Source organism: Leguminivora glycinivorella, chromosome 25, assembly GCF_023078275.1.
Source record: "Leguminivora glycinivorella isolate SPB_JAAS2020 chromosome 25, LegGlyc_1.1, whole genome shotgun sequence".
Taxonomy (NCBI): Eukaryota; Metazoa; Arthropoda; class Insecta; order Lepidoptera; family Tortricidae; genus Leguminivora; species Leguminivora glycinivorella.
The window spans coordinates 5,598,308-5,625,067 of NC_062995.1; the positions used below are offsets into that span (position 1 = coordinate 5,598,308).

At 37.8% G+C, this 26,760-nt stretch overlaps 1 protein-coding gene across 3 annotated transcripts in view; it reads left to right on the plus strand.

Annotated features, from left to right (window-relative positions):
* Positions 1-26,760, plus strand: part of LOC125239476 (translational regulator orb2) — a 119,672-nt gene that overhangs the window by 69,269 nt on the left and 23,643 nt on the right. The window contains exon 1 of one of the 3 annotated variants that reach the window (XM_048147089.1): positions 18,189-18,338. The exons of the other annotated variants lie outside the window; for them this stretch is intronic. Coding sequence (XP_048003046.1) covers positions 18,269-18,338 — 70 coding nt within the window. The 5' untranslated portion in view covers positions 18,189-18,268. Of the gene's footprint in view, positions 1-18,188; positions 18,339-26,760 lie in introns of those variants that run through there. 3 annotated transcript variants of the gene reach the window in all.

Sequence of the window (26,760 nt, forward strand, 5' to 3'; positions counted from 1 at the left end):
ATTTTTAAATACAATTTAAAAAATTGTCAAATTAACTCATATATATGTTTACTATTAAAGTGAGTTACTTATTATATTTTTTATTATAATTTTGAAAATTCTATCGATATCGATAACACTTGAGGCGTCATGGATTTAATCACTAGCACTTTTACGCTTTGGGTTATAGTCTATGGTTGTGATATAAGAAAAAAAAACAGTAGCGTGGCAAAATAAGGACTTCTATTAATTGCATTTTTTATATCAAAACCAAAGACATATATACTCGATCCTCTTTGATCAAAACAAAACCAAGCATATACAGGGTGGGGCCTGTAACAAAGGCGAATAATTGAACTCTAGGCTATTCTCCTTATACTGATCAACATTTGTTCGGCGACTTTTAAAAATAACTTGTATTTTGATTTTTATCACCCTTGAAAGTTTTTTCTAAGAGGTAATGTATTGCGAATTCTGTTAAGTCTAAAGTGTGACAGACAACGTCAATGACAACAATAATGGCGTACATTGAAGCTAATATTTATTTTGTATGAAAAATTAAAAATTTAGAGACTTCATAATTTTTAAAAGTCACTGAACAAATGTTGATCAGTATAAGGAGAATAGCCTACAGTTCAATTATTCGCCTTTGTTACAGGTCCCACTCTGTATAACCGCAAAACCTAACTAGTTTTATATCAGCATAAAACCAAAACGAACTATGTTTTAACAAAATTAAGTTCTTATTTAGAACTCTCTAAACACTAACAATTTAAAAACAACACATATCCCTTTCCCAAATCATAAAAACGCCCTTACCTACCAATTTCATAGTCTATTTTACTCTAACGTGCAAAAATCTTCAGCCATTTTGGATCCCGCGCGCCGAGCGACGCAGTGCGTGGTACGCCTGCGCGTTGCCATGACAACCAAACATGGCGGTATCTGGAACGCCCTGGGCGACCTACATATGACAAGCTGACCTAAACGCCCTGGTTGTGCCCTGAAAACTTCCAATTGTTAATGCGTAGCCTATACTGACCTATTTTGAACTGACCTGTGTCATGTTGAACCTACAGTTAGATCAGTCAATAACTTATAACATGAAACAGTCAATTTTATTTCGTGATGTCGGGAATTCCAAGATAACCATAGCTGCTTCTAGTTCTACTTTAAGTTCGTAAAATACGTATATACCTACCAATATAAATACTCGTAGTGAGAATAGAGGCAAAATTCTATCACTGTTTTCCCAGACTCTTATGTTATGTAGTATTTCATGATGCTATTAATAAATAGTATTTGTACTAGGTACTACAATTAGATATTTCCATCGTCTGAGAAAACAGTGACCCATCGGAGTAGGATCTCATAACAGTCACGTTAAAATAAAAACCGACACACTTACACAGATGAACCTATTAGGGTTCCATGCCAAAAAGTTACAAAAGGAATTATGGTGCAACTTTGTCCATCTGTCTGTCACATTTCTAAATATCTTGAGAACTACTATTCTGCTAATCGATTTGAAGTAGTTATGAACATTCTTATTCTTAAACTCTGCAAAATGAAAGCATTATTTTTTTATAAAATATGTAGAACCAACGCCAAAAAAACTTATTTTACTTATTTGGGGGGCGCCAAGCCTTCAGTAATTGTGTCATATACTTGAAAATTTCGACCCTTGCTTTCGTGATCCAATGGCCGAGTGGTTTTACAGGCATCCGTCCGGTTAAAGTACGCTGGTTTGATTCCAGTTCGGAACACTTGGAGGCCTTGGTCACTTTTCCTTTGTTTATGACATTTATTTTTTAATATTTAATTTAAAACTTATTTTTAATTAAAAAAAAAACATATGTTCAAGGATTATGCCACAGATAAATACAAACATGGCTGCCAAAGAATCTGACACCCCTCGCTTACTCTCGGAGTTTAAAAAACTGTCAAACGAGGTTAAATAGCGTCCCAAGAGGGATATTTCATGTTTTTCAATCCACGTCTGACCTAGTTACTTAACTGTTCTCTAAAAGTTTTCACATAAATTACATAAACTTCCCTATTGTGTTACCGAGTTTTATAATATGGCTTAATAACGCCATCTTTAGCTTCAATAGGGATGACGACTACATAAAACATGGCATTCTGTTTAGTCCGTCAGTTAGATCGTCCAAAAATACTGAACACATATTTTTCGCTTTTTCTAATTAATGAAAAATACAAAGATATAGAGCATCAAAGTTCCGGAGTGGGGGCTTGTGACGTCACTTCTAAGTAAACATTGTACCTAGGCGTGACGTCACGCGAAACTTCAACGCACTGTACCGTCGTCATTTTTCGTTTACGAGAAAAAATAAAAAATACGTGTCTAAAATTCTTTGATAATCTAACTGACGAACTAATTAGTTTTTTTTGTCGTCTCGCCTATTTTTTTATGGTGCCACACTGGGCTGTTATAAAATGTTATAATTATGTATAAAACGTGGTGTGACAGCGCGCCATCACAACTCAAAATTAAATCATAATCTCGCTTACCCTGATTGCTTACGGCTGTTTTCCTCATAAGGGATTGAAAAATCGTGCACGGATAAGCAACGAGTTCACCTTACACTTGACCTACTTTCTGGCGATTACATTTTGATAGATATAATCCAGGCAGGCAAGCATGGTCGCGTGATAAATGATATAACGTTAGGCCGTTCTTTACATACTAAAACGAATAGGGCCAGCCATAAAGGGCATTTATTTGTGTACAATCTGTGCTTAGTTTAGGGCTAGGTTGATCTGTATTACGCCGTGTCTTGCGTGGGCGACGGTCGCGCGACCGTCGCCGTCGCGTCTCATCGCATCGTCTACTTCCATATCGATAAGGTTTGATTTTGTATGCGTCGCATCGCCGTCGCGCGACCATCGCGCGACCGTCGCCCACGCAAGCCACGGCGTTAAAGTGTTCCCCAATATTCATTTATTTGACGCCGACGCCAGACGACCGGTCTGGCTCAGTCGGTAGTGACCCAGCCTGCTAAGCCGCGGTCCTGGGTTCGAATCCCGGTAAGGGCATTTATTTGTGTGATGAGCACAGATATTTGTCCCTGAGTCATGGATGTTTTCTATGTAGGTATTACATAAGTATGTATTTATCTATATAAGTATGTATATCGTCACTTAGCACCCATAGTACAAGCTTTGCTTAGTTTGCGGCTGTTGATCTGTTGTAAGGTGTCCCCAATATTTATTTATTTATTTATAAAATTGGTCCTAAGCCCTAATAAAGCGTCAGAATTCAATACAAAATTAGATATAGGTATCGAAATAAATTAAGTTTACACTAGACACAGACAGGAACACACAAATTTGAGTGAAGAACTGATAAAGCTATAATTCTAAACCTCAGTGCAATGCACTTAGTAATTATGGGATAAATACAGTGCAACCACCCATTTGACTGGACTATGTTATTATCTGTAAGTATAGCGAAACAGACACGACGGGAGAAATAATGTAGACACTAAACACCCAACGCCCTGTTGATCGGACTATCTCTATCTATATTAACAATTTAACACACAGATCACATACCCAGATCACACCTCGGTCACTGGCGATCAAATATATGAAAGAGGCGCGTTCCTAGCACACAGTCTAAGCTCGTGTACGTGAACGCGTACTATGCTTGTGTGAGTGAGATATGACAGGTCGATAGTTCGCGTTTTTGGCAGGCGGTAACTGTGAGGTAACCGAGAGGGGGTGGGCGGTACTTTCAGCGGGGAACGGGAGTGGCCATACTGTACGATAGTACTCTTTATTATACTGTGGTTTAGATGGTGGACAGATTTTCTCTAGTTTCAGCCAAAATGTAAACAAATCTTCGGTCGGATATTATGGAAACTACATTTTCAGATTTTTCAGTCGGACCTAACTCACACGTGTATTCCCAAACAGGGTAGGCATAGGCAGATCATATGAAAGTTTCAGTGTTCTGAAGATGTGTAACTTTTTTGTTTCTAAAAATGACCGTTTGGTGGCGCTGTACACTTTCTCCGTACCACCTCCGTACTATGAACCATCAGTTTTAAGCGCCGACACCTATGAGGTTCCTTTTTTTCGACGCAAAAACGACGAGGTGATAAGTTTGACGTGTCTGTCTGTTTGTCTATCTGTGTGTGTGTCTGTCTGTGGCATCGTAGCTCCCGAACGGATGAACCGATTTAGATTAAGTTTTTTTTTGTTTGAAAGCTGAGTTACTCGGGAATGTTCTTAGCCATGTTTTATGAAAATCGGTCCACTATGTCGCGGTCGGGTATTTTTTTCAAAATTTTAATTTTGTGGTTAGTTTATCTATATAACGTCTCATATAATTATGAACCGAGCAGTCGCGAAGATGGAAAATTTGTAGCATTCTATGCCTAAAGGGACCTCATCTGTAATAGCTATTTTGCTCACTGGTTTTAAGCTTGTTCCAGCGTTTAAGATAAGATAACAACGTCCTTTTTTTACTTAAATCATAACTATAATAAAAGAAATTGTCAACAATGTAAACAAACCATTATATAAAATAATAATGTGAGATGTATTAATTTAATAACACATGGATTTAGCCAGTATCTGATGAGTTAGAATGGAAATTAAAGACATTTTGACTACAAGGTTTGTTTACATACATTCATACATACATACATACAATCACGCCTGTATCCCATGAAAGGGTAGGCAGAGCACATGAAACCGCCCAAGTTTCAGTGCCACTCTTGGCAAATAAGGGGTTGTCAGAAAAACGAAACTGTGACATTGCAGTGACAGGTTGCCAGGCTCTCGCCTACGCCACAATTTAACCCAACCCTTCCGTGTGGTGACGGGTTAAGAATTTCACCACCCCCTTTCTTCCCGTGGGTGTCGTAGAAGGCGACTCTGGGATATGGGTTTGTTTACATTGTTCACAAATTCTATTAACGGCGACTTTAAGTCATTCTGTGTAAGAATGTCCTATAACATTTATTTATTTATCTTATAAGTGCGTTTTCACATTATCCGATCCGATATCGGATGTAGGAAGGATTTCAAAGGCAAACATCAAAGATGGCGGTTAAATGGGATATCGGTCCTACATGCAATATTTTTTTTCTACTCGTCGACTTCAATCTGTCAATTAGGACACCACAGACTAAACTATAAGTGCCAACTTTTCAGTGTTTGATACTCTATGGCAGTTCCGACTCAACTATAATATCTCATTATACCTAGTTAACTTTAGTTAACTGTAATAATTTCAAAAATAGAACTTCATACAATTTCTATACTAATTTGCGATACCTGGCAAATTTTTCTGCATCTGAAACACATTTTTTTTTAATCTATCGCGTTATCGACCAATCAGAGACGGTTATTATAAACAATTGGGTGCTACTAGGTAATTCGATGTTGATACAACGGTGAACGACGCTATTAACATTAATTTTAACTTGAATGATGATATTTTTCGTTCATTGATGATGAAAATGATGACATTGATGACTCATAAAAAAGTATTGTATACAATAGTGATATAATTAAGCTTTTCACTCTCTTACCGTACTATTAGGCCACACAGCAAGCTTCGTGGCCTAAACATGGTACTCGACTGAAAAGCTTTTATCACGATTGTATAAAATACTATTATTTATCGGATCGGATAATGTAAAAACGCACTAAGGACCCTTTAGAGCTGGAAAGCGACATTTCGCCGAGGTCAAACCCCCCGGCCACTATCGTAAAGCTAGTAGTTTTCGTCTGGGGATGCCTTTACTTGACAATGGCGGTTCCTTTCACTCTTTCTTTTTAATTCTGAAATATCGATTTGGACTTTTACTTTAAATTACTAAATATTATATTATAAAGGATGGGTATTGTGTACCTACCTACAGTCAGCAATATTAAATTTAGCTTGTAAAACGAGTAAAAAACTTTAAAAGCACAGTATAATAAAGAGTACTATCGTACAGTATGGCCACTCCCGCTCCCCGCTGAAAGTGCCGCCCACCCCCTCGGTTACCTCACAGTTACCCTGTCACGAACCCGAACAGTCGACCTGTCATATTTCACTCATACAAGCATAGTACGCGTTCACCTACACGAGCTAAGACTGTGTGCTAAGAATGCGCCTCTTTCAATATATTTGATCGCCAGTGTCCGAAGTGTGGTAAAAGTGGGCAAATAGCCACAGCTACAGCGATATTGACACTTGACACTGACAATAGGCTAGTTTCCTACTAGTCAAATCAGCTTCTTTTTAAGAACTGTCAAAACGATTTGCTAATATGGAATTACTATGAAATACTGAGGAGTGACGTCACGGTCAATTCATTTACTTTATATCTTTCTCTTTGACTTATTAAATATAAATTATGTTTAAATATAACTACTCTCCTATTTTTCTTCTAATTATATGGTGCTTTATTTCGTGATCTGCATAAAAATATTTTTTCTACTCGTCGACTTTAATCTGTCAATTAGGACACCACAGACTAAACTATAAGTGCTGACTTTTCAGTGTTGGATTGGATAGTCTTTGACACTTAGCCAACTATAATAATTCATTACACTTCACTTTAGTTAACTGAAAAAAATTCAAAAATAGAACTTCATACAAGTTCTATACTAATTTGCGATACCTGGTGAATATTTCTGCATCTGAAACACATTTTTTTATCTACCGCGTAATCGACCAATCAGAGACGGTTATTACAAACAATTGGTTGCCAGGTAATTCGATGTTGATACAACGGTGAACGACGCTATCAACATTAATTTTTAACTTAAATGATGATATTTTTCGTCCATTGATGATGAAGATGATGACTCATAGAAAAAGTATTGTATACAATAGTGATATAATTAAGCTTTTCACTCTCGCATTGTATACAATAGTGATATAATTAAGCTTTTCACTATTAGGCCACTCAGCAAGCTTCGTGGTCTAAACATAGTACTCGACTGAAAGGCTTTGTATTATATCAGGATTGTAAAAAAATATAATTTTATTTTAAACTAGCCTATTGTTACTCAGCGTCAATATTTCCTCGTTGAATGGCGAGGTGTCACCGTTGTGAACCCGCGACCCCCGGAACGAAAGTCGCACGTCCTTACCGCTAGGCTAACAGCGCTGCTAAAAAAAACGGCCTTTTTCATTATGACGCAAAAAAAGGTGTGATACTCAAGATTGGTAACAATTAGCCAAAAAAGCTAAACGGTTCGACACAGATTATTTCATTGTTATTCAATTATCAAATTTCGTTCCGATTGATTAAGTTTTGAAGGAGGAAACAGTCGAGAGCGGAACCTCGATTTTAAAGATTTTTTTGAAATATATTTTAACTGAGTTCTTAATAGACAATTTCTATTTTAGCATTTTCGCTCCTGTGTCGTCTTAGACCGTTTTCACATTATCCGATCCGATATCGGATGTCGGAAGGATTTCAATAGAAAAATCCAAGATGGCGCCTGTAATGTATGGGATATCGGTCCGACATCCGATATCGGATCGGATAATGTGAAAACGCACTTAAGCAGTTACAGAATGGTAGTTTCGGAAGTGTTACTACTTGCTACTTGATCCGCTTTAGACGGTGATTGTATTGTCTAGCATATGTCCCTGGTGAACAAATCTGTACGTACGTATCTGCTGACTGTACGGTCAAGCGTGAGCGGTGTGAAGGTCAATGAACGAGCACGTGGTCGCGCATGCGCCCTGGCATTGTCAATCATCCCGGGGTATAATTGCGACTTAGAAAAGAGAGGTTATGTTCGTTGTCAAACTTTTATCAAAGACATAGGTAACTCCGTATAGACCAAAGAGGATCAAGTATTATAGAGAGTTACTGTCGAAGTAAAATGTGTAATCACTTGTGCATAGTCTGCCATCTCTTGACACAGGCTTAAAACTTTTGAACCTCAGTTTTGACAATTTGGCCCATATTCTTAGCTTGATATGTGTTAAGCGTACCCCAAAGGTGTAATGCCATCTAGGCCACCGTACCTTTTTCTGTATGGTACTGAGGTACGTTTTTTTCTTAGACTTTATCTGTCTATACGGAGTTATATATGTCTTTGGTGTAGACGGATAAAGTCTAAAAAAAAACGTACCTCAAAGCAAAAAAAAAGGTTTAAAATTTTTAAGCCTGTGTCGAGAGATGGCAGTCTATGCACTATGATTATACATTTTACTTTGACAGTAACTCTCTTTAATACTCGATCCTCTTTGCTATAAATAAGGCAAGGCACAGGTGAAGTAATAATAGTTATTTTTTTTAAAGGGGGCAAAGTTGTTGTTTAACCGCACGTGCCAATATTGATACCCGAGCAAGCGAAAGATTCCAATATTGAAGTAATTCGAGAAGTAGAATCTAGAGCGTTGTAAGGGTTTCAAGACACGAAGGTTAAACAAACTTTTTCCCCGAGTGAAACCCATAATTTTTCACCACACCAACACGAATAAAATACTAACTATAAACGTCAAACTAAATCAAATCTATGAATTTATTCAATACTTTTAATTCAAAATTATAATTTAAAGTTAAATTCTACCTGCCAGCAGTGCCAGCTCAAGATATTAAGTTAAAATTTTTACGAAATTACTTTGCACTTGTGGATAAAATGCAATTTTGCTATCTGTTTTCGAATAGCAAAGTAAGCCTTACCAGTTGGTGCTGTGGTGAAAAAATATAAACAAGTTTGAATAAATTATACAAAGGTTAAATAAACCGTATCTGTAGTTGGAGGGAAAGTGACCATTTTCCGACCGATTAAGCATTCGATCGGTTTCCTTTTCGAGATTAGAGTTAGCGTTTATTTTTAGACGGAACTTGGTTACTTAGTTGGTTTCATCTATAACATGTACAGTCAACCAATTGGAACCCTAGGCCACTGTAGAACTATGTCATATTGACGTTATACATCAGTGGCCCGTTTCTCGAAAGGTACAAAGCCTTGTATTACAAGTGTGTTTCCATGACAACCCATACGATTTGACAGTTCGCGCACTTGTAATACAAGGCTTGTACTTTTCGAGAAATGGGCCCCAGATTGTAAGAAATCTCTTACTGCTTGTCATTTCGACATGGTTGTAGAGGTGGCCTAGGGTTCCAATTGGTTGACTGTACCTAATAAAGAGGGGTTCTTATACTTTAAGTGCAATAGGCAAAGTATTTTTCACCACACGAACTGGTAAAGGCTTTCTAGATTGATACTTGGAGGACTATTGTAGCCAATAAGCCTGACATTGTGATAATAGATCGACCGCAACGCCGGGCCGTGCTCGTTGACATCACCATCAACCATGATGAGAATCTCGTGAAAGCCGAGAAGGACAAGTCCAGTAAGTACCTAGACTTGGCTCACGAGACGCCATGTGGGATGTTGATTCAACGATCATTGTTCCGATAGTCGTTTCAGCGAACGGTCTCATAGCGAAGAGCATAGCTGGGCACCGTTAATCAAATAGTTAACTTCGATAATCGTTAATCCGTTACTTAAAAAGTTAACTTCGTTAATCGTTAAAGCGATACATTTCGGTAGATTTAACGGAAGTTAAAGTTAATCGATAATCCGTTAACACGTCATAAAAATAGGACTTCACTGTAGGTATAAGTATTTGTATTTACTAAGTATCCACCAAAAACCATTAAAACCAGTGACACCAATCGGTATATAAAAAACCGAAATGTAATAATTACGGTCTCTTCGGGCTTTTACCGCCGTTGGTTGGCTAAATCCTAGGTTTTATTTCGGATTCGTAATTATTGAGTCATTCATGCGGTCGCGATCGTGGTGCGTCGGTTTTTCAGATTGAGATTTGCGACGATAACTCGATGCTGTGGGCCACGATAACTTGGTAGAGTAATCTAAGGCCCACCGGACTCTAACTCGATGCGTCGGTTGTGCGATTTGTCTATCATGCCTGATGATTGCACTCTATTCCCCGGTTAGTGATCGATCTAGCACGCCTAATAAGATTTAGAAGATCTCGAATAAGTGATCCAAATTCGCCAATTGGTCTTTAGACTGTTTATAACCGACGGATCTGCTTTTACCGATAAATCCTAGGTTTTGCCGTAGTACTACGGGCTTTTAGAGTAGCAGTCAGGACGTGGTTTTCGCGGCGCAGCGAGCCGCTTGGGGTGATGGATTAACGATTAACGGACTCGATGAAATTTAACGGAAGTTAACGAATCCGTTAACATTTTTTAAAGTTAACTTAAAAGTTAATCCGTTAACCGAAATGTTAACTTCGTTAATTAACGATTAACGGATTAACGAGTTAATGCCCAGCTATGGCGAAGAGTCTCGACCAACATCTTAACACTTTCGAAACCGGGCTCTACGCGGCGCTACGACATTTTCGCTACATACGGGGAAACCCATGTAATCGGCTACGCTTCTACGAGCGGTGTGCCCGACAGTCGGGTTCTTGGTAGCGAAAGTGGCTGGATCAAGGGCCAGATGCAGAAAGCGGTGATCTTGGACACAGCGCGGATAGTCCGACGGTTCCTCTCTCTGCAGCCCTAACCACCGGCAGCTTGGGCCCTGCCCCGCTGCTGGCGGCACCCTAGGTTAGGTTTTTTATAATGTGTTTATATATTTTGTATTGTTTTGTATTTTACTTTTATAATCATATTATAAAATAACCTAGCCTAAGAGTTAAAATAAATAAAGAGCATAATAACTGCAATGCAGTATCAATGAAAATGCCCGTTAGTGTCGCGTTAGGTTCTACCCTGGTTCCTAGGTAAACAAGCGTGTCTAAACACTATAACAGACCTAACTTGCCGTAGATTTATATCTTACCGTAGGCTTGAGTGGACGCTCGGTGTATCTCTGGTGGAAAGGTACCCTTAGTGCGTTTTCATATTATCCGATCTGATATCGAATGTCGGACCGATATCTCATACATTACAGGCGCCATCTTGGATTTTTTCTATAGAAATCCTTCCGACATCTGATATCGGATCGGATAACATATACACCAGATGTACCTACTGTAAATAAGGAAGCATAAGTTAGGATTGTAGAATTCATTTCATAACTTCTAGGGTAAACTTAGGTACTGCCTCGCAAAGCTGAACACTGGAAAGAGTGAAACGTAACTCCACATTTTGCCGCACTTTTCGCACTTTAAATAGAAAGCGAATTCGTGATGAAACATTATAAGTATGTATTTGCAATCTCTCTGGGGTTTGCAGGTGTTTATGGGCGTTCCCGATTGCTTACCATCAGTCTAGTCATTTATTCGTATTCCTCATATACTTTCTATAATATTTTCAAGGTGTTAAATTGTTAATGCATGTTCAGATATTTCTGGCAGGCAAGTATGGTCGCGCAATAAATGATAAAACATCTGGCCGTCCCTGTCGCACTTACAAATAGTGCGATAGGGACGGCCTAATATTTATCACTAATCGCGCGACCATACTTACCTGCCTGACCCTTTAGCACAACCTGCCTTGTCGCGCGCGAGTCTATACATCAAGCGGTACGTATGGACTCGCGCGCAACAAGGCAAGTTGTGATAAAGGGGATCACCTCATTCGTTCAGATATATATGGCCACTGCATGCAGTAACAAGGTTAGACGTGTACAAATAGGCTTATCTAAGAATAGAGCATTACAAAATGGATTACCTGCATTGGGGGCATCTTAGTCATAAACACTATACCTGCAGGCTGGCAAAAAAGAGTAGAAAACAATAGGGGCGCCACTGTCTCTGTAAACCGTTTTGCATAATGTGGCAACTATTGAGTCACGTTTGTATGAGAACAGTTTGTTTGATATGTCTATGATAAAAAAAAATAGTTCCATTTATACCATTTTTTACACATATAACACTTTAAATCCGCGTTTCTATACATACAGTGTGTAATTTTTATAACCAACAATACTTGAGGAGGTAATACAGCTGATACAGGAGCCAAAACAGTAAACACGTAAAATGACGGGAAAATGTGTTTAAATTGCGTTTAACTAAGAAGTAAAAATAAAGTATATAATTTAAAAGGATTTTTACAACTCACGAAATTACATTTAAATAACCAAGGATACTAATCTATTATGTGGGCGCACAACCAAACGTCTGCTACTTTAGTTAAAAGTAACATAAAATTTAATCTTGAGCAATCCAAGTATAGTATTTCAAGAAAAAAAAACTATGCTACTGACTACTGAGTTAAATATACGCAAAATCCCTTCTACAAGAATTTCATAAATTGTCCAAATATAGATTACAATGACGTTAAAAATATATAGGGAGAAAAGTTTTGTTTATAAGACTTCACAGTCGGTACTCTTTTACGTAAGAAAGTTGGGGCATAAAAATATCGTTTCAATGAAGCAACAGAGCCCTTATAATGTGTTTTGAAATGTAAACAAACTTATAAACTGAAATAGACACCATACATTAAAGGAAAAGCGATCAAGCCCACTGGTGGCGAAGCCGGGAATCGAACCCAGGTCTCCAGCTATCGCGGCTGACGTGCTAAAACGCTACACCACCCCGACCCCGGGGTACCCGTCGAAATTTCTCTAGTGTATGTTATCTCTGAAGGCTAGACAAATTTATTTACCTCAGAATTTTCCGGAGGTACTTCGTTTTATTGTGACATTCAGTTTTTAACAAAAATCGCTATCTTGTCAACAATTCATACATTTCAATGTTTTGTTAGTACGATTTTTTATAAAAAAATTCCTATACATTTATTAAAAATTAACCCTTAAATGAATAACGATATTATACTATCGAAATGACACAACTATAGACATCAGGAGCCGTAGCCGAATGGCATTTCTGCGACGCGAAACGACATCGAAACGCCGCGAAAGGTAGTCTGCCTCTGTCGCGCCAATGCGCAAGAGCGATAGAGATAGAAATCTACGAGCGTTTCGTTTCGTGAGCGTTTCAGAGGCGTTTGTGCCATTCGGCTACGAACCCAGATTGATATCAATATCAGACTTTGTCAAACTGTATCAAAGGTGGTATACGGTGGTGGTGTAAGTCGTACTGAGCAACTTTTATTGTTTTTTTTTTTATACTACGTCGGTGGCAAACAAGCGAATGGCCCGCCTGATGGAAAGCGGTCACCAAACCCAAAATCGCGGAAACAATTCGACTGTTAATTACATTATTTTTTCGGGGTTGATCCCATAGTAAAAGTTGCTTAGTTTGATTGAGCTATACCTATGGCGAGTCTGTTTTCAGTCGCTGGTGTAACACCCTGTATATATGTGGTGAGGGGTTAAGAATTTCACCACCCACTTTCTTCCCGTGGGTGCCGTACTGTGGGATTTGGGTTAAATCGTGGCGTGAAGGCTGGCAACCTGTCACTGCAATGTCACAATTTATTTTTCTTTCAACCCCTTGCTCCCAATAAATTAATCCGATATTTATAATAAGATGATAATGAGGAGGCACACTAACATTTTATCCCGCCAGGTGGCGCCTGTGCAAGTGCCTGTGCCTAGGCATGTCACTGACATTCATATGCGAGAGAGAGAGAGAAAAAATATCATCTTCTCGCTCTCACGTATGAAATTCTTTATCTGTGCAATGGACTAATAAGGTGGCGCCATCTGTCATAACGCTTGAGTGTGCCTCGTCATTATACATTGTTGACAATTATTTAAAAGTGCTTATTGTAAGCCTATTTGAGTAAAAAATATTTTTAAGAATTTGAAGTTTGTAATTTGCTAACAGCCGCACTGAAGCTTGAGAAGTTTCATGTGCTCTGACTACCCCATGTGGGAATACAGGCGTGAGAATGTATGTCGCAGGTTCTTGGAAAGGGCTGATTCGCCCGGGCGTCAATGTATTGATCCCCGCTGACCCACATACGCAGTACTATGAAAAATGACTGATAAAAATTCAGTCAAGTAAGAGTAGTTATACCTATGAATAAAAATAAAAAAGTTGAAAAAACCCCCGACTGCGTCATAGTGTACCGATTTTCATAAAACATGGCTAAGAACACTCCCGACTAACTCAGCTTTCAAACAAAAAAAACTAAATCGAAATCGGTTCATCCGTTCGGGAGCTACGATGCCACAGACAGACACACACACAGACAGACAGACACACACACACACACACATACAGACACGTCAAACTTATAACACCTCGTCGTTTTTGCGTCGGGGGTTAAAAAGTGATTATTTGCATGGTCACATTACCTAGATTTATTATTTATTATAGACAGTTAACCAAATTTTGGCATTGAACATTGCGCAAAATTCCAATTTTCTATGGGAATTAAACCTATGCCCCCACATTTTCAATCAAATTTTAATCGTTATGGTTCCTCAATGATTCCGCCAACGTCAAGGTTTAGAATGTACGCGTTTTATGAAGACAGTAGGGACCTTGACTGTAGTGAAATAAAATATTTTGAACCATGCACGAAATAAAGCATCAGATAATAAAAACATGGACAGAAGTTATTTTTAAATCCAATTTCTATTTAATAAGTCAAGTAGAAATATATAAAGTAACGTTGTAATATTCACCCCTTAAATTATTGCAGGTTATAAATAAACACACTGTATAAATAGCTCATTGAATAAACTGGAGCCAAACGTTTTTCCCTACTTTAAATAAGTCTTTTCAATTATTTAAATTGAGGTTTACAGAGATTTGCTTAATGTGGGGGTCAATCATGAGTAGGGGATGAAAACCGTAAACATACTTACTTGATCTAAGTAATTTAGTCGTCCAATAAGAGAAAGAAAGAAAGAAAATAGCGATTTTCCTTATCCATGTATTTTCTAAACTTAAACTGCAATATTAGTACAGCAAAATTATTGGTTTAGCACCCCTGCATACCTATATTTTTAAAACGTGACATAAAATTGAAACAATAAATGGTGGCGCCACTATCTACGCAAGTTTTAAAACAGACATGGCAACATTGTAATTCCATCTTTTTTAATATGTTTTTTTTTAATGCCGTGTAACTAAAGTGAAGTAAAGTTATAACTGATGCTGACAAGTCGTTGTCGTCCGGCGGACTGATAGTCAGTAGGCGCCTTTAACGCACTTGAAACCAAGGAGACTAGAGATCACGTCAAAAAATCTCAAAGTCATAGACAGAAAACTCTATGCAATTGGTTTGTAAAAAATATTTGGCATAAAGTAGCTAGCAGGGAGACTAGAGATAAGGAGAAAAGTCTGTCGAAGTAGAACAGTCGCAAAAATGACCGGCTGAGCCCTTGTAATTGCAGTTACAAATATCTCCGCTTGGAGCGCATGTCTCGCTCAATGATCAGCGATGTGAGATGACATTAGACGTTCTTTTCTCTAGGCTAATTTCGTTAGACTGAGCAGTTCAAGACGTAGCCCCGTGGTAGTGCGCTGGCTTCGTACGCAGATGTTCTCGGGTTCGATTCTGACAGCGACCTTTCTGCTTTTTGTTATTTTTTTATAGATTAATTTTCTTTTTGTGTATTTTATTTGTGTTTATTTATTTTTTTATTCATACAAATGTTAACTTAAGCCCTTTTACATTGTTTGCCCCATCTTAGGATTCTTCGGTAATGTTGTAAGTCTTGCGAATGAAATTTAGAAAAGTTGTAACAAAACAAAATATTTTTGGACATTAAAAAAATAAAATAATTCAAGAAAAATATTAGTAGAAAAAATAAAAAAGGTCTGCCCCGTGAACCCGGTGAAGGTGAACCCGGGACCTCTTGCTCCGTAGGCGGGGTCACTACCGAGAAGGCAAAGAGATTGTCAAACCCTTATGCACCTGCGATTGCAGCGCCACCTATCTTTTCTTTTATAATATGTGCACTTCTGATACTTAAAGAGGTTGCTCCTTTATCTCTATTCTTCATGCTTGAAACATAATAACTTAAGGACCCTTTACACATGCAAAGTCACATTTATTCCCTGATTTTCTATATTAGCTCAATAGCATAGCCCCTCTAGGTCAGCTTCAGATATGACAGGAAACGCCTCGTTGGACCCAATTACCGCTGTTCTGACCTCAATATGTTGTACTAGCTTTTACCCGCGGCTTCCCTCGCGTTAGAAAGAGACAAAAAGTAGCCTATGTCACTCTCCATCCCTTCAACTATCTCCACTTAAAAAATCACGACGATTCGTCGCTCCGTTTTGCCGTGAAAGGTGGAAAAACAAACAGACACACAGACTTTCCCATTACTAGGCCATTACTAGCAATTTAAATTGTTCTAACAGAAGCGAAAACGAGTGGTCATAGCCACTAGTTTTAAAATGACTGGCTGAATTTTTTTTTAAATTACGTTACGCCGTTTTCCACAGACTTCCGAACAGCGAATACAAAAATCGGTCCCCTGGTCACAGTCTAAACATTTTTTTCTACTCCCGAACTGTTATTCGTCATTTTCAGGGTCGTGCATAGATCTTTAAAACCCTACATAAAAAGCGTCCGCCGGCTTCCCGCGCATGCGCTCAGTATCGAAAAAACTGAAAACGCAATGTTTGGCCCTGTAACCATGGCAACGCATTGTTAATTTGTTATAACGATACTGCACGCGTGCGCGGGAAGGCTTTGGGCAGCTGAGCTGACAGTGCAAACCTTTGCGTCAAAATACAGGAAACAGTGTGAATTTCACGAAAGTTATTCAAGAAAACTATTAAAAACTAAGTGATTGGTCGTAGAAAAAGTATTGTATGCAACGGTGTTTAACCGAGTCAAAAAATACTCGTGGCGTCTTAATAACAATCTTCGGCTTCGCCTCTAATTGTTACACACGCCACTCGTCTTCTTTGACCTCCTTTAAACGAATTCGAGAACGTTTTCGAATAAAATTTACACTCTGGATTGTTTCTCAAACTTTTAAAATCCCCAACATAAAACATGCACAAGCTGTAGGTAAACATTGCCACGGTAACCCACATTGCGTCACTTTTGGCGCATCGCTGCGGCATTGGCCTGCTTGCAGTGCGCTGGCGCTGTTCGGCGCCAAAAACATCTGAGCGAACTGGCTGCTCCTAGATATATGGACGCGAGGAAGTTCATTTGCGATTTGGCGATTTTATTATACTTCGACGGTCAACCAAGTCTTGGCACTAAAAAAGGCGTCAAATTTTAAAAATGTAGGGCTCAGCGGCCAATTGTCTTCATAAAACGCGTGCCTTCCTTGACATTTGGCTGTATCATCATGGTATCATCTACGAGCCATAATTATCACTTAAAAATTGATTGAGAATGCAGGATCGAAGGTTTAATTTCTATATAAATTTGAATTTGAGTTTTTCTTAGTGCTAAGATTTGTTTGACTTATACCTACCATTATTACCTAAAATTTATTTTATTTAAAATTACATTGATGAGACTTGCTTCCTACGTAATACAAAATGTTATGTACATACCTATTGAAAATTGCAATTAATTATTATGTTTAACTAATATTCTTCTAAAATAACTAAGGTTAGATCTAGGTCCAACATAATGTGTGCTTATATTATTTGTAAAACTTATAAATTTTATTTCAAAATGAGAATAAATACTTACTTTTCTCATACATAATTAGCTTTTCAATGGCTAAAAGAAACACAGCTATCAAAGAGAACGGGAAAGCAGGATCTCTCATTTTCACCTCAAATAAAACTTTCTTCTGTAAGTTACATTAAATTATAATCCGATCTCAATTTTATGTATAAGTAAAAATAAATTATTCTTAACTAGCTTCTGCCCGCGGCTTCGCTCGCGTTAGAAAGAGACAAAAAGTAGCCTATGTCACTCTTCTCATCATCTTCATCTGATATTCAAAACTGCAAACTGCATATTCAAAATGGTAGGCGGTCCACCTAGATAACTAAGATGACTGAAAGTAGGTATTTGTTGAATTTATAATTTTCTTTCAAAATAAGTGCTTGGTCGTAGAAAAAGTATTGTATGCAACGGTGTTTAACTGAGTCAAAAAATGCTCGTGGCGTCTTTATTAACAATTTTCGGCTTCGCCTCAAATTGTTACCCACGCCACTCACCTTTTTTGACCTCTTTTAACCACCAGTTGCATAAAATACTATTTTACAACGATACCGAAAAAAAGTACAACCCCAAAACTTTTTAAAGAAATTGACTAAAAACTTTTTAAAACTCTGGCTTTTATTATCTCTGGCAGTTTATTTTTTCTTATTATTTTTCGAATAAAGAACGATCGTCGATTTTTTCATTCGTTCGGGGTCGCGGTGGCAGACACACGTTTTTTCAAATCAAAATAAAACCAAAGGGAAATTCGGCGATAAATTGAATTTAGAGGAACAGTTTGTGTGTGAAATTGGAATATTATGTCGCTGCATACTATCCCAGCATTGGTCACGCCTTTTATTAGAGGACCGAGATTTCCATACAGAAAAAGTGAGTACTTTTGAGTTATTTAACGTATTTATTTATATTTACTGATCAAATTCTTTATTTTTAAACATACTAAGTACCTATGCAGTATTTAAATATTAATATCTAATATACATACGTACCTACTATTTGCGAGAACTTCGTTTAGAACATAATCTTGTGTGAAACGCTTTGCGAATGAATTTATTTTATGTGAATTTAAATTATTTTTACAACATTTTGACAGTTTTAATGAAATTCCTAGGTTGTCAATGTTCTTAGTGATTTATTATTTTTGTGAATTTGACGTTGTCATGATAAACGACCGTTAATTTTGAGTAGATATTATGATTTTTAGTGAACATTTTTGTCATAATGGGCTGTGTACTAACTCTTCGATATATTTTCACAAGGGCGTATTTTTTGTATAGTTTTTATTTTTCATAGATGAAAATCCTTTTAAAACTAAACTGATCCAAGTGTCATACAACTCATACATGTCATGCTTGCTTTTCTTATTGAAAAGAAAGTTAAGATATGTTGAATGTATTAAATATACATAGTATGGTTGTTATAAAGCCAATATGAATAGTTGCAGACTGTTTATTTAATCTAATCTCATTATTTTATTTCTATTTCGTAATTTTGGGTAAATAAAATTGGATAGAGTCAGACCAAGTTAAGTCGGCAGCGATTTCAATGGCACAATACTGTGCGCGAATGAAGTATTTTACTATTATGTTAACATGTTCATATGTTTTTACCCTGCTATCAAAATCGATGGCTACTTTTGCTTGGTTCTTGTAAAATGATTGGAATCTGTACGGATCTTTAAGGATTTTTTTTTACCCTCAAACGATATTTTGATTTAAAATTTTAAACTTAAAATAACGGAAACAAGTGTACCTAATACCTATACACTGAAATAAAATTTCTTAGATACGTTCCGAAAAATATGCCATATTTAATGCCTATTTAATCTAGTATTCTAAAATAAACCTTAAAATGATAACCGTAACCTTCATAAGTTCCACAAAAACAGTTAAACTGTGTCAGTTAAGCGAAACTTGGCCCCAGTGATCCATGGTTAAGTCACCGAACCTTGACGGTCTAGGCGGCCATGCGTTTAAGTGACAAAAACAGTTAAATCTTATTGTTTGAGCTTAGTAGCCTAAACCTTGTCTTTGTATCTAAGATTGTAAAATAACAATATTTAGGTTCCTAGTACTTATTTGAAACAATGACCCAAAATCAGCCGACTACACAGTTAAGAGCACTTTGCTGCACTCGTTTTTAATTTGCTCTTTTTCACTTCTATCGTAAAACTATTAATAATATTTCACGATGAATATGATGTTGATGCATTTAGGAGGCCTGTTTACGTTTGTGCTAGTGGCGCCCCCTGCGCAGAGATTTCCCTATATACGACGTCACAGAATAAATAATAACCTCTAACGTACAGAAAAGACACTTCGTACTAAACCCAGTTTGACAACACAGCAGCAGTTCATGATCAAATCGTGCCATCCCTTTCTAATGTATGACGCAGTGTCACTATGCCTATTTAGGGTTGTCAATATTAAAGTCGTCAACCCTAATAATTACTACTTAGCAATCATAGAGGAATAAGTAAGGAAAGGAATAAGGAAGAAAGGAAAAAGGCTTTCGTGTGAAAAACAATAAAATCGCAACCGAGCGCTTGTTACCGTGTGTGGTATCAAATTAAAGGGCTTTGCTAGTAGTTTACAAATATATATCACATTATAGGACTTTTTCTACTTGGTCTAACAAAGTATGAGAAAATGTCCAAAAGTGAAAAATTTACGACTTATATTACAAGCAGAAGGAATTGAAAACAGAGTACTGATTAATACTATTGTAATATTAGCTGAAAATTGTTGAGCATTAGGCTTTTTGTACATCGCGACATCTATTGACAAGTAGCAGTACTGATAATTTACGCTAGTTGACGCGTGATGGACGCGTGGACGACGCTAGATGTCACTACAAATAACTTGCATTTACTGATGTATGGAGGTACAACTCTTCCCTTACTTATTGATCTATGGTAGCAATGCAAACTAGGTTAAGTTTTCATTTTTTTTATACACCAAATAAACGTTTCTTTCTTTCTTTCTTTCTTCTTTCTTTCTTTCTTTCTTAAACGAAGTCGGAATCGCCTGTACTATTATTTATTGTATGGTGTGACCAAGCCACTGAATTACGGGAAAATGCATACGCTCTCAATGACAGTACACAATGAACACGTGTAGTCCACACAAACTGGAATGCCATTTCAAGGATGGAAATACCTCGACACGTGGCCGATCTCACGGGGATCGATCGCCATAACGTTGCCATTTTATAGGTTAACGTTTGTAAACCATAGTATAAATCCTGGCCCCGTAGCCGAATGGCATTTCTCCGACGCCAAACGAAAGCGATACGCCGCTGGCTCTGTCGCGCCAATACGCAAGCGCGATAGAGATAGATATCTACTAGCGCTTCGTTTCGTGAGCGTTTCGTGAGCGATTGTGCCATTCGGCTAGCCACCCTGACCAGAAATATGACTACTAGCTTTTACCCATGGCTTCGCTCGCGTTAGAAAGAGACAAAAAGTAGCCTATGTCTCTCTCCATCCCTTCAACTATCTCCACTTAAAAAAACCCTCCAGGACCACCAAGTTGAATTCCTAAAATGTTGGATTTGCAAAAAGTTGAATTTGCAGGATGTTGAATGTTAAAATGTTGAATTTGCATTCTGTTGAGTTCTTTTTACGTCCAAATTGCATAAAGTTGAATTTGCAACTTGTTGAATCCTAAAATGTTGAATTTGCAGAAAGTTGAAAAAAAAAATTTAAAATTGTCCCCCACTTTTTTATTTATTGAAACTTTACAGCTGCAACATATAAATGGCGAACTTAATGCTTTGAGACATTCTCTACCAGTCAACCAATGGGCTATTGCAGAAAGATTATGTAGGTCTAAGTGTTAAACGGTATTTGGTTTATTTGGTAATTTTTATGTGATTTCTTCAAAGAATCGCGGACTCTTTTAATCCTGATAGCCAGATAGGAGAAAGGAACTGTCCCAAGATTTGTTTTCCATTCCGGAGAAAAGAACTGTCCCAAGATTTGTTTTCCATTCCGTTTACCATTTTTACATAGCTATATCGGTAATGGGATGGACAATCACAAAAATGTCTGGAAATCTTGGGACAATTTTTTTCTCCTATTAGGACCAAAAAGCTCGCGATTCTGAGTAGAAATCATATTAAAAAATACTCATGTTAAAAAAAGAATCCAGGAATATAAACTTGAGTTCCTAAAATGTTGAAAGTATACATTTTGAGAATTCAACTTTTTAATATTTCAACGTTATAAGAATTCAACATTTTGCGAAACTGAAAAAAATCAACATTCTGGGAAAGTCAACATTTCGGGATTTCAACATTTTAGGAATTCAACCTGGTGGTCCGGGAGGCTTTAAAAAAACACATCAATTCGTGGCTTCGTTTTGCCGTGAAAGACGGACAAACAAACATACACACATACTTTCCCATTTATAATGTTAGTTTGGATTAGTATGATTGTCAGGAGGGGCACTGTTACTTTGATGTATAAATAAATAAATAAATATTATAGGACATTCTTACACAGATTGACTGAGGCCCACGGTAAGTTCAAGAAGGCTTGTGTTGTGGGTACTCAGACAACGATATGTATAATATATAAATACATGGAAAACATCCATGACACAGGAACAAATATCTGTGATCATGCTCATCGTCATCACTCAAATAAATGCCCTTACCAGGATTTCTTTATTTTTTTTTTACTTTATTTCTAGGATTCGAACCCGTTCAGTTTAGTATGAAGAAAAGAGTTCTACTGAAATGCCGTAACATGGCACGTAGTCATACATATAATTTCTGGTCAGGCTTTAAGGCCTGAGTGGACGCTTGGAGCGGAGCGTTCGGCGGGGCGTACAGCGGAGCGGATGAGCGTGCGTAGGTACATCCTATGTAGGCGGCGACTCAGGGCAATTGTATGAGCTTCAATAGGCTAGTTTCCTATACTTACATTTGCACCCGAGTTTAACACAAAACTTTTCCCCTCACTATAGCGAGGAAACTACAACGCAAAAAATGCGTTTTCCCCTCACTAGCTCGGAAACACGTGTTTTGTCCTTTAATACCAGCGGGTAAAAACGCATTTTATCCACTAGTGGGTAAAGTAAATTGACCTTGAATAAAGTCAAATTAACTGCTTCAAAATTTATAAATGTAGGTGAATCTAGTAATAAAGATGATTTACCACCTGTGGAACTACCGGAAGCAGTGATAAACGCAATTTTTGCGTTGTAGTTTCCTCGCTATAGTGAGGGGAAAAGTTTTGTGTTACACTCGGGTGCAAATGTATTTTACTTCTCGTGTGTTAAAAAACTCGCAAGTTCAGGATTCTATTCTCGAACCACTCGCTTCGCTCGTGGTTCAACTATAGAATCCTTTCACTTGCTCGTTTTTCAATTCCACACTCGGCGTTAAAATACAACTTTGCCCCCTTGTATAACAAATAACTATTATCACTGCTTCCAGTACTTCCACAGGTGGTAAATCATCTTTATTACTAGATTCACCTACTTTTATCAATTTTAAAGCAGTTAATTTGACTTTATTCAAGGTCAAATTACTTTACCCACTAGTGGATAAAATGCCTTTTTACCCGCTGGTATTAAAGGACAAAACGCGTGTTTTCGAGCTAGTGAGGGGAAAAATATTTTATGCAGTGCACGAAATCACTACATAATTAGAAGAAAAATATGGACAGTATATACTATACAGTTATGTTTAAACATCATTTCTATTTAATAATTCGAAAAGAAACATATAAAGTAAATGAGTTGACCGTGACGTCACTCCTCAGTATTTCATAGTAATTCCATATTAATCGTTCGTTTTGACAGTTCTTAGAAAGAAACTGATTTGACTAGTAGGAAACTAGCCTATTGTTTGTCATACACGCCGCGTCCATCTTTTTATTAATTTTTCCATCAATAATGCCTTACCTAGATCTAATCTAATTTTTCAATGCCTTGCCTATTCTGCTTTTAGCACAGAATATATAATAGTACAAGTACAGAAGGCCCACTGCTTTGATGTTCACAAAATGCCGCCTTTTTAAATGCCTACAAAATTCTAACAAAGAAACGAGCCGCACGTGCGCAGCGCCGGACGATAGGGTTGCCTATGGATTAAAAGGAATTAATACTCAGATAAAATGTTATACTATTATAGTCAAGTTTTGGGTACTCTCTAGGTATATAATACAGTATTCATATATTTTTGTCTAAGTCCCTAACATCGCAAGCCTTATTGAACTTTTCCGTGAGACAATCAATAGTAGATCTGTGTAAGATTGTCCTATTTTATTCATGGTGGCTATTTAACTAAGCAATATTAGCCATTCCACACGCGGACATCCCTTATGAACTTAAAAAAGTATTTGCGACGTAAAGTAACAACGAAAAGTACGAACGTGCGTTCCGTGAGAACGCGCGCCACCCCTGATTAGGCCGCGAACTCGCGGCCGCCAGGATGTACTTGTAGCGCGGCGATAGAATCGCGGAGTGAGCCGCCCCTGCTTTTAGATTCGTAGTAGGTATTTTCATCTCAAAACGGATTAAAATAGTCTCGTTAGCTCCTTTTTAACCCCCCTAATGAATGTGTAGGTATTCATATGTTACGTTATTTTGAAAATATATTGACAGCGAGGAATTGAATCCGGAAATAATCTGCTAAAGTAGATGGGGTCTAGGCACCGCCGACAGGAAAGCACCCATAAAAGCGGAGCCCACTGGATTCGGGGGGCGATAACCGCGGGGTCACGGGTTCGAATCAGAGCGACTGCGCTTCCGGGTTCAAAAGCTTTAAATAAAAGTTTTATTAGTTGAGTTTAGAACTCGGCGAGGAATTTGCAATGCCAAAGTGTCGTCTTATAAAGATATTTCCTTGTTTTATTACAAGGTACTTATGAACTCAAAGACATTCGTTTTGATGGGTAAAACGTCAAATAACGTTCGAAACGAGTGGCGATAAATTGATAAATCAACGCGAGTTACAAATTTCCTTTTAGCACGTGTCCATCTGCACTGAAAAACGTCGTATGATACGTTTTGTGATACGTTTTTCAGTCCATACGTCGTATGATACGTTTTTCAGTACATATGGCCCTCTGAAGTTTGGTCCTTGACAAAGAACTTTTTCCCTGCTTACCACCAAACGGGCAGTATGCGTATTTTCCATCGCCCTGGTACAAAATAAGCAACTCTTAAGTATCACAGCAATCTTACTAATCTTAAAAAAATCCTTTATTCGAGAAACATTTAATACAAATTGGTACGAAAGGTTTCAAGGAAGGTTCTTTCTGTCATAAATTATACATACATCCAAACAGAAATATAGGTACTCGAGGACCCTTATTTGATAGAAAGCCACATTTCCACTCAACATACCGTAGCATAGGTAATTTAAATGTACGTTTTCGCATACACCTGCGCGCAATCCGTGTCACCACGTTTGCGATGGCCGACCTTGGGCCATACCTACTGATTAGCGCTGTTAGCGGCCGCCGAGGCCGCGTTCACATGATTCGCTTCAGCAAAACAATTTATTGCAGTTCATTTAAATTGACTTATTCTTTTTAAAGTCACACACGGGTCGAACGCGATAAAGATATCGTTATTTTACCTTTGGCGTTTCGACCAGTTGCGCCACAAATGTGTACAAAACGCGAGAATTTAAAGTGTTACGAGTCTGGCCCCGTAGTTAAATGGCATTTCTGCGACGCCAAACGCCGCAGAAATGCAGTCTGGCTCCGTCGCGCCAATACGCAAGAGCGATAGAGATAGATAGCTAGTTAGCTACGAAAAGTAGGTACGAAAGAGATATTATCGTGAGCGTTTCGTGAGCGTTTGTTCATTCGGCTACGGGGCCTGTTTGGAAAGAGAACAGTCGTGGAATGTATTGGATCCCATACATTCCACGACTGTTCTCTTTCCGAGCATGCCCCGTAGCCGGATGGCATTTCTACGACGCGAAACGAACACGAAACGCCGCGAAATCTAGTCTGGCTCTGTCGCGCCAATACACACGAGCGATAGAGATAGATATCTACGAGCGTTTCGTTTAGTGAGCGTTTGTGCCATTCGGCTACGCACGCTGACTCTATTGTCTATTCTTCTTCACACGGCAGCTAACATTATTTCGGTACAGTCACGTTGAGTTACGCGATCAAAAATATCTGAACTAAATTCTTCATGTAGCAAATTGCATCCACACAAATGGGCTTCTCGTCGAAAAATAGCCCCAAGCTGTCAATAAGTATACATCAAGGGTTCACTTCGTTCCAATGGTTAAACGGTACTGTCTGTACAATTATCTTTTGAAAAACTTATAGTCTAAATAAAACGTCGATGTGATCACGCAATATCAAATAAAAAAAAATTCTTAGGGACATACTATAGGTAAAATAGAAATCCGTAATATCACCCCTAAAAGTTTTTCTATTATCGATCATGAATCATGACTTTGATGACTCTTATTGTTTTTATTAGTAGAAAAATATGGCTACCTATTACCTACTATTCACTCTTCGAAAAACAGCTCGCTTGACTACAAACTTCATTGTTTTTGCTTCTTTGAAGTCTGTCAACTAGACGCTCGTGTCTTGGCCTGCAGCCAAATAGTTATACTATTTTTCAGCCCAAAGTCATTGACTCTCGCGTTGATGACTCTTATGTCATCCGTTTACGTCGCATTTATTTTTATTTCAACAAATCGCTTGAAAGATTTGTCGGATTCTTTCAATCGCTGCTAAAATTACGTTTTGGGGCAGACTATATGGCTCTGCATATAGTATTTTGAGTCTTATCTCACCCACACATCCACATGACTGCTTTACTACGTGAAACGTTTGTTTTTCTGCCACGCGTTGGTATTTAAAATCTATCAATGGCTGCCAGAATGATCCAAGCACTTATATTTTCACGCTATACTAGAATACGACGGCGAGTTGTTAGGAACCTGTTAGTTAATTCAGTAAACGTCATAATTTCATACTTTAACGATTAAAATAACTGTTGCACCGGTGGGGCTGTTAAAATCACTCCTAACTTAGCTTGATACGATTATATGTGAGTGTGCACGGGAAAACGTCCCACTTTGCGATTGCTATAAAGTCGCTTTGTCAGTTTATTCATAAGGATACAAGTAGGGTTTGCAATCCGGATATTCGAATATCCGAATTATTCGAATATCCGCCAATATTTTTATCCGAAAATATTCGAATAATTCAAGTGAAATTATCCGGATAAACGGATAATTTCTATAAATGTTATTTTTTATTTATAAGTAATATATTTAATAGCTAGACGTCACTGAAACCAAT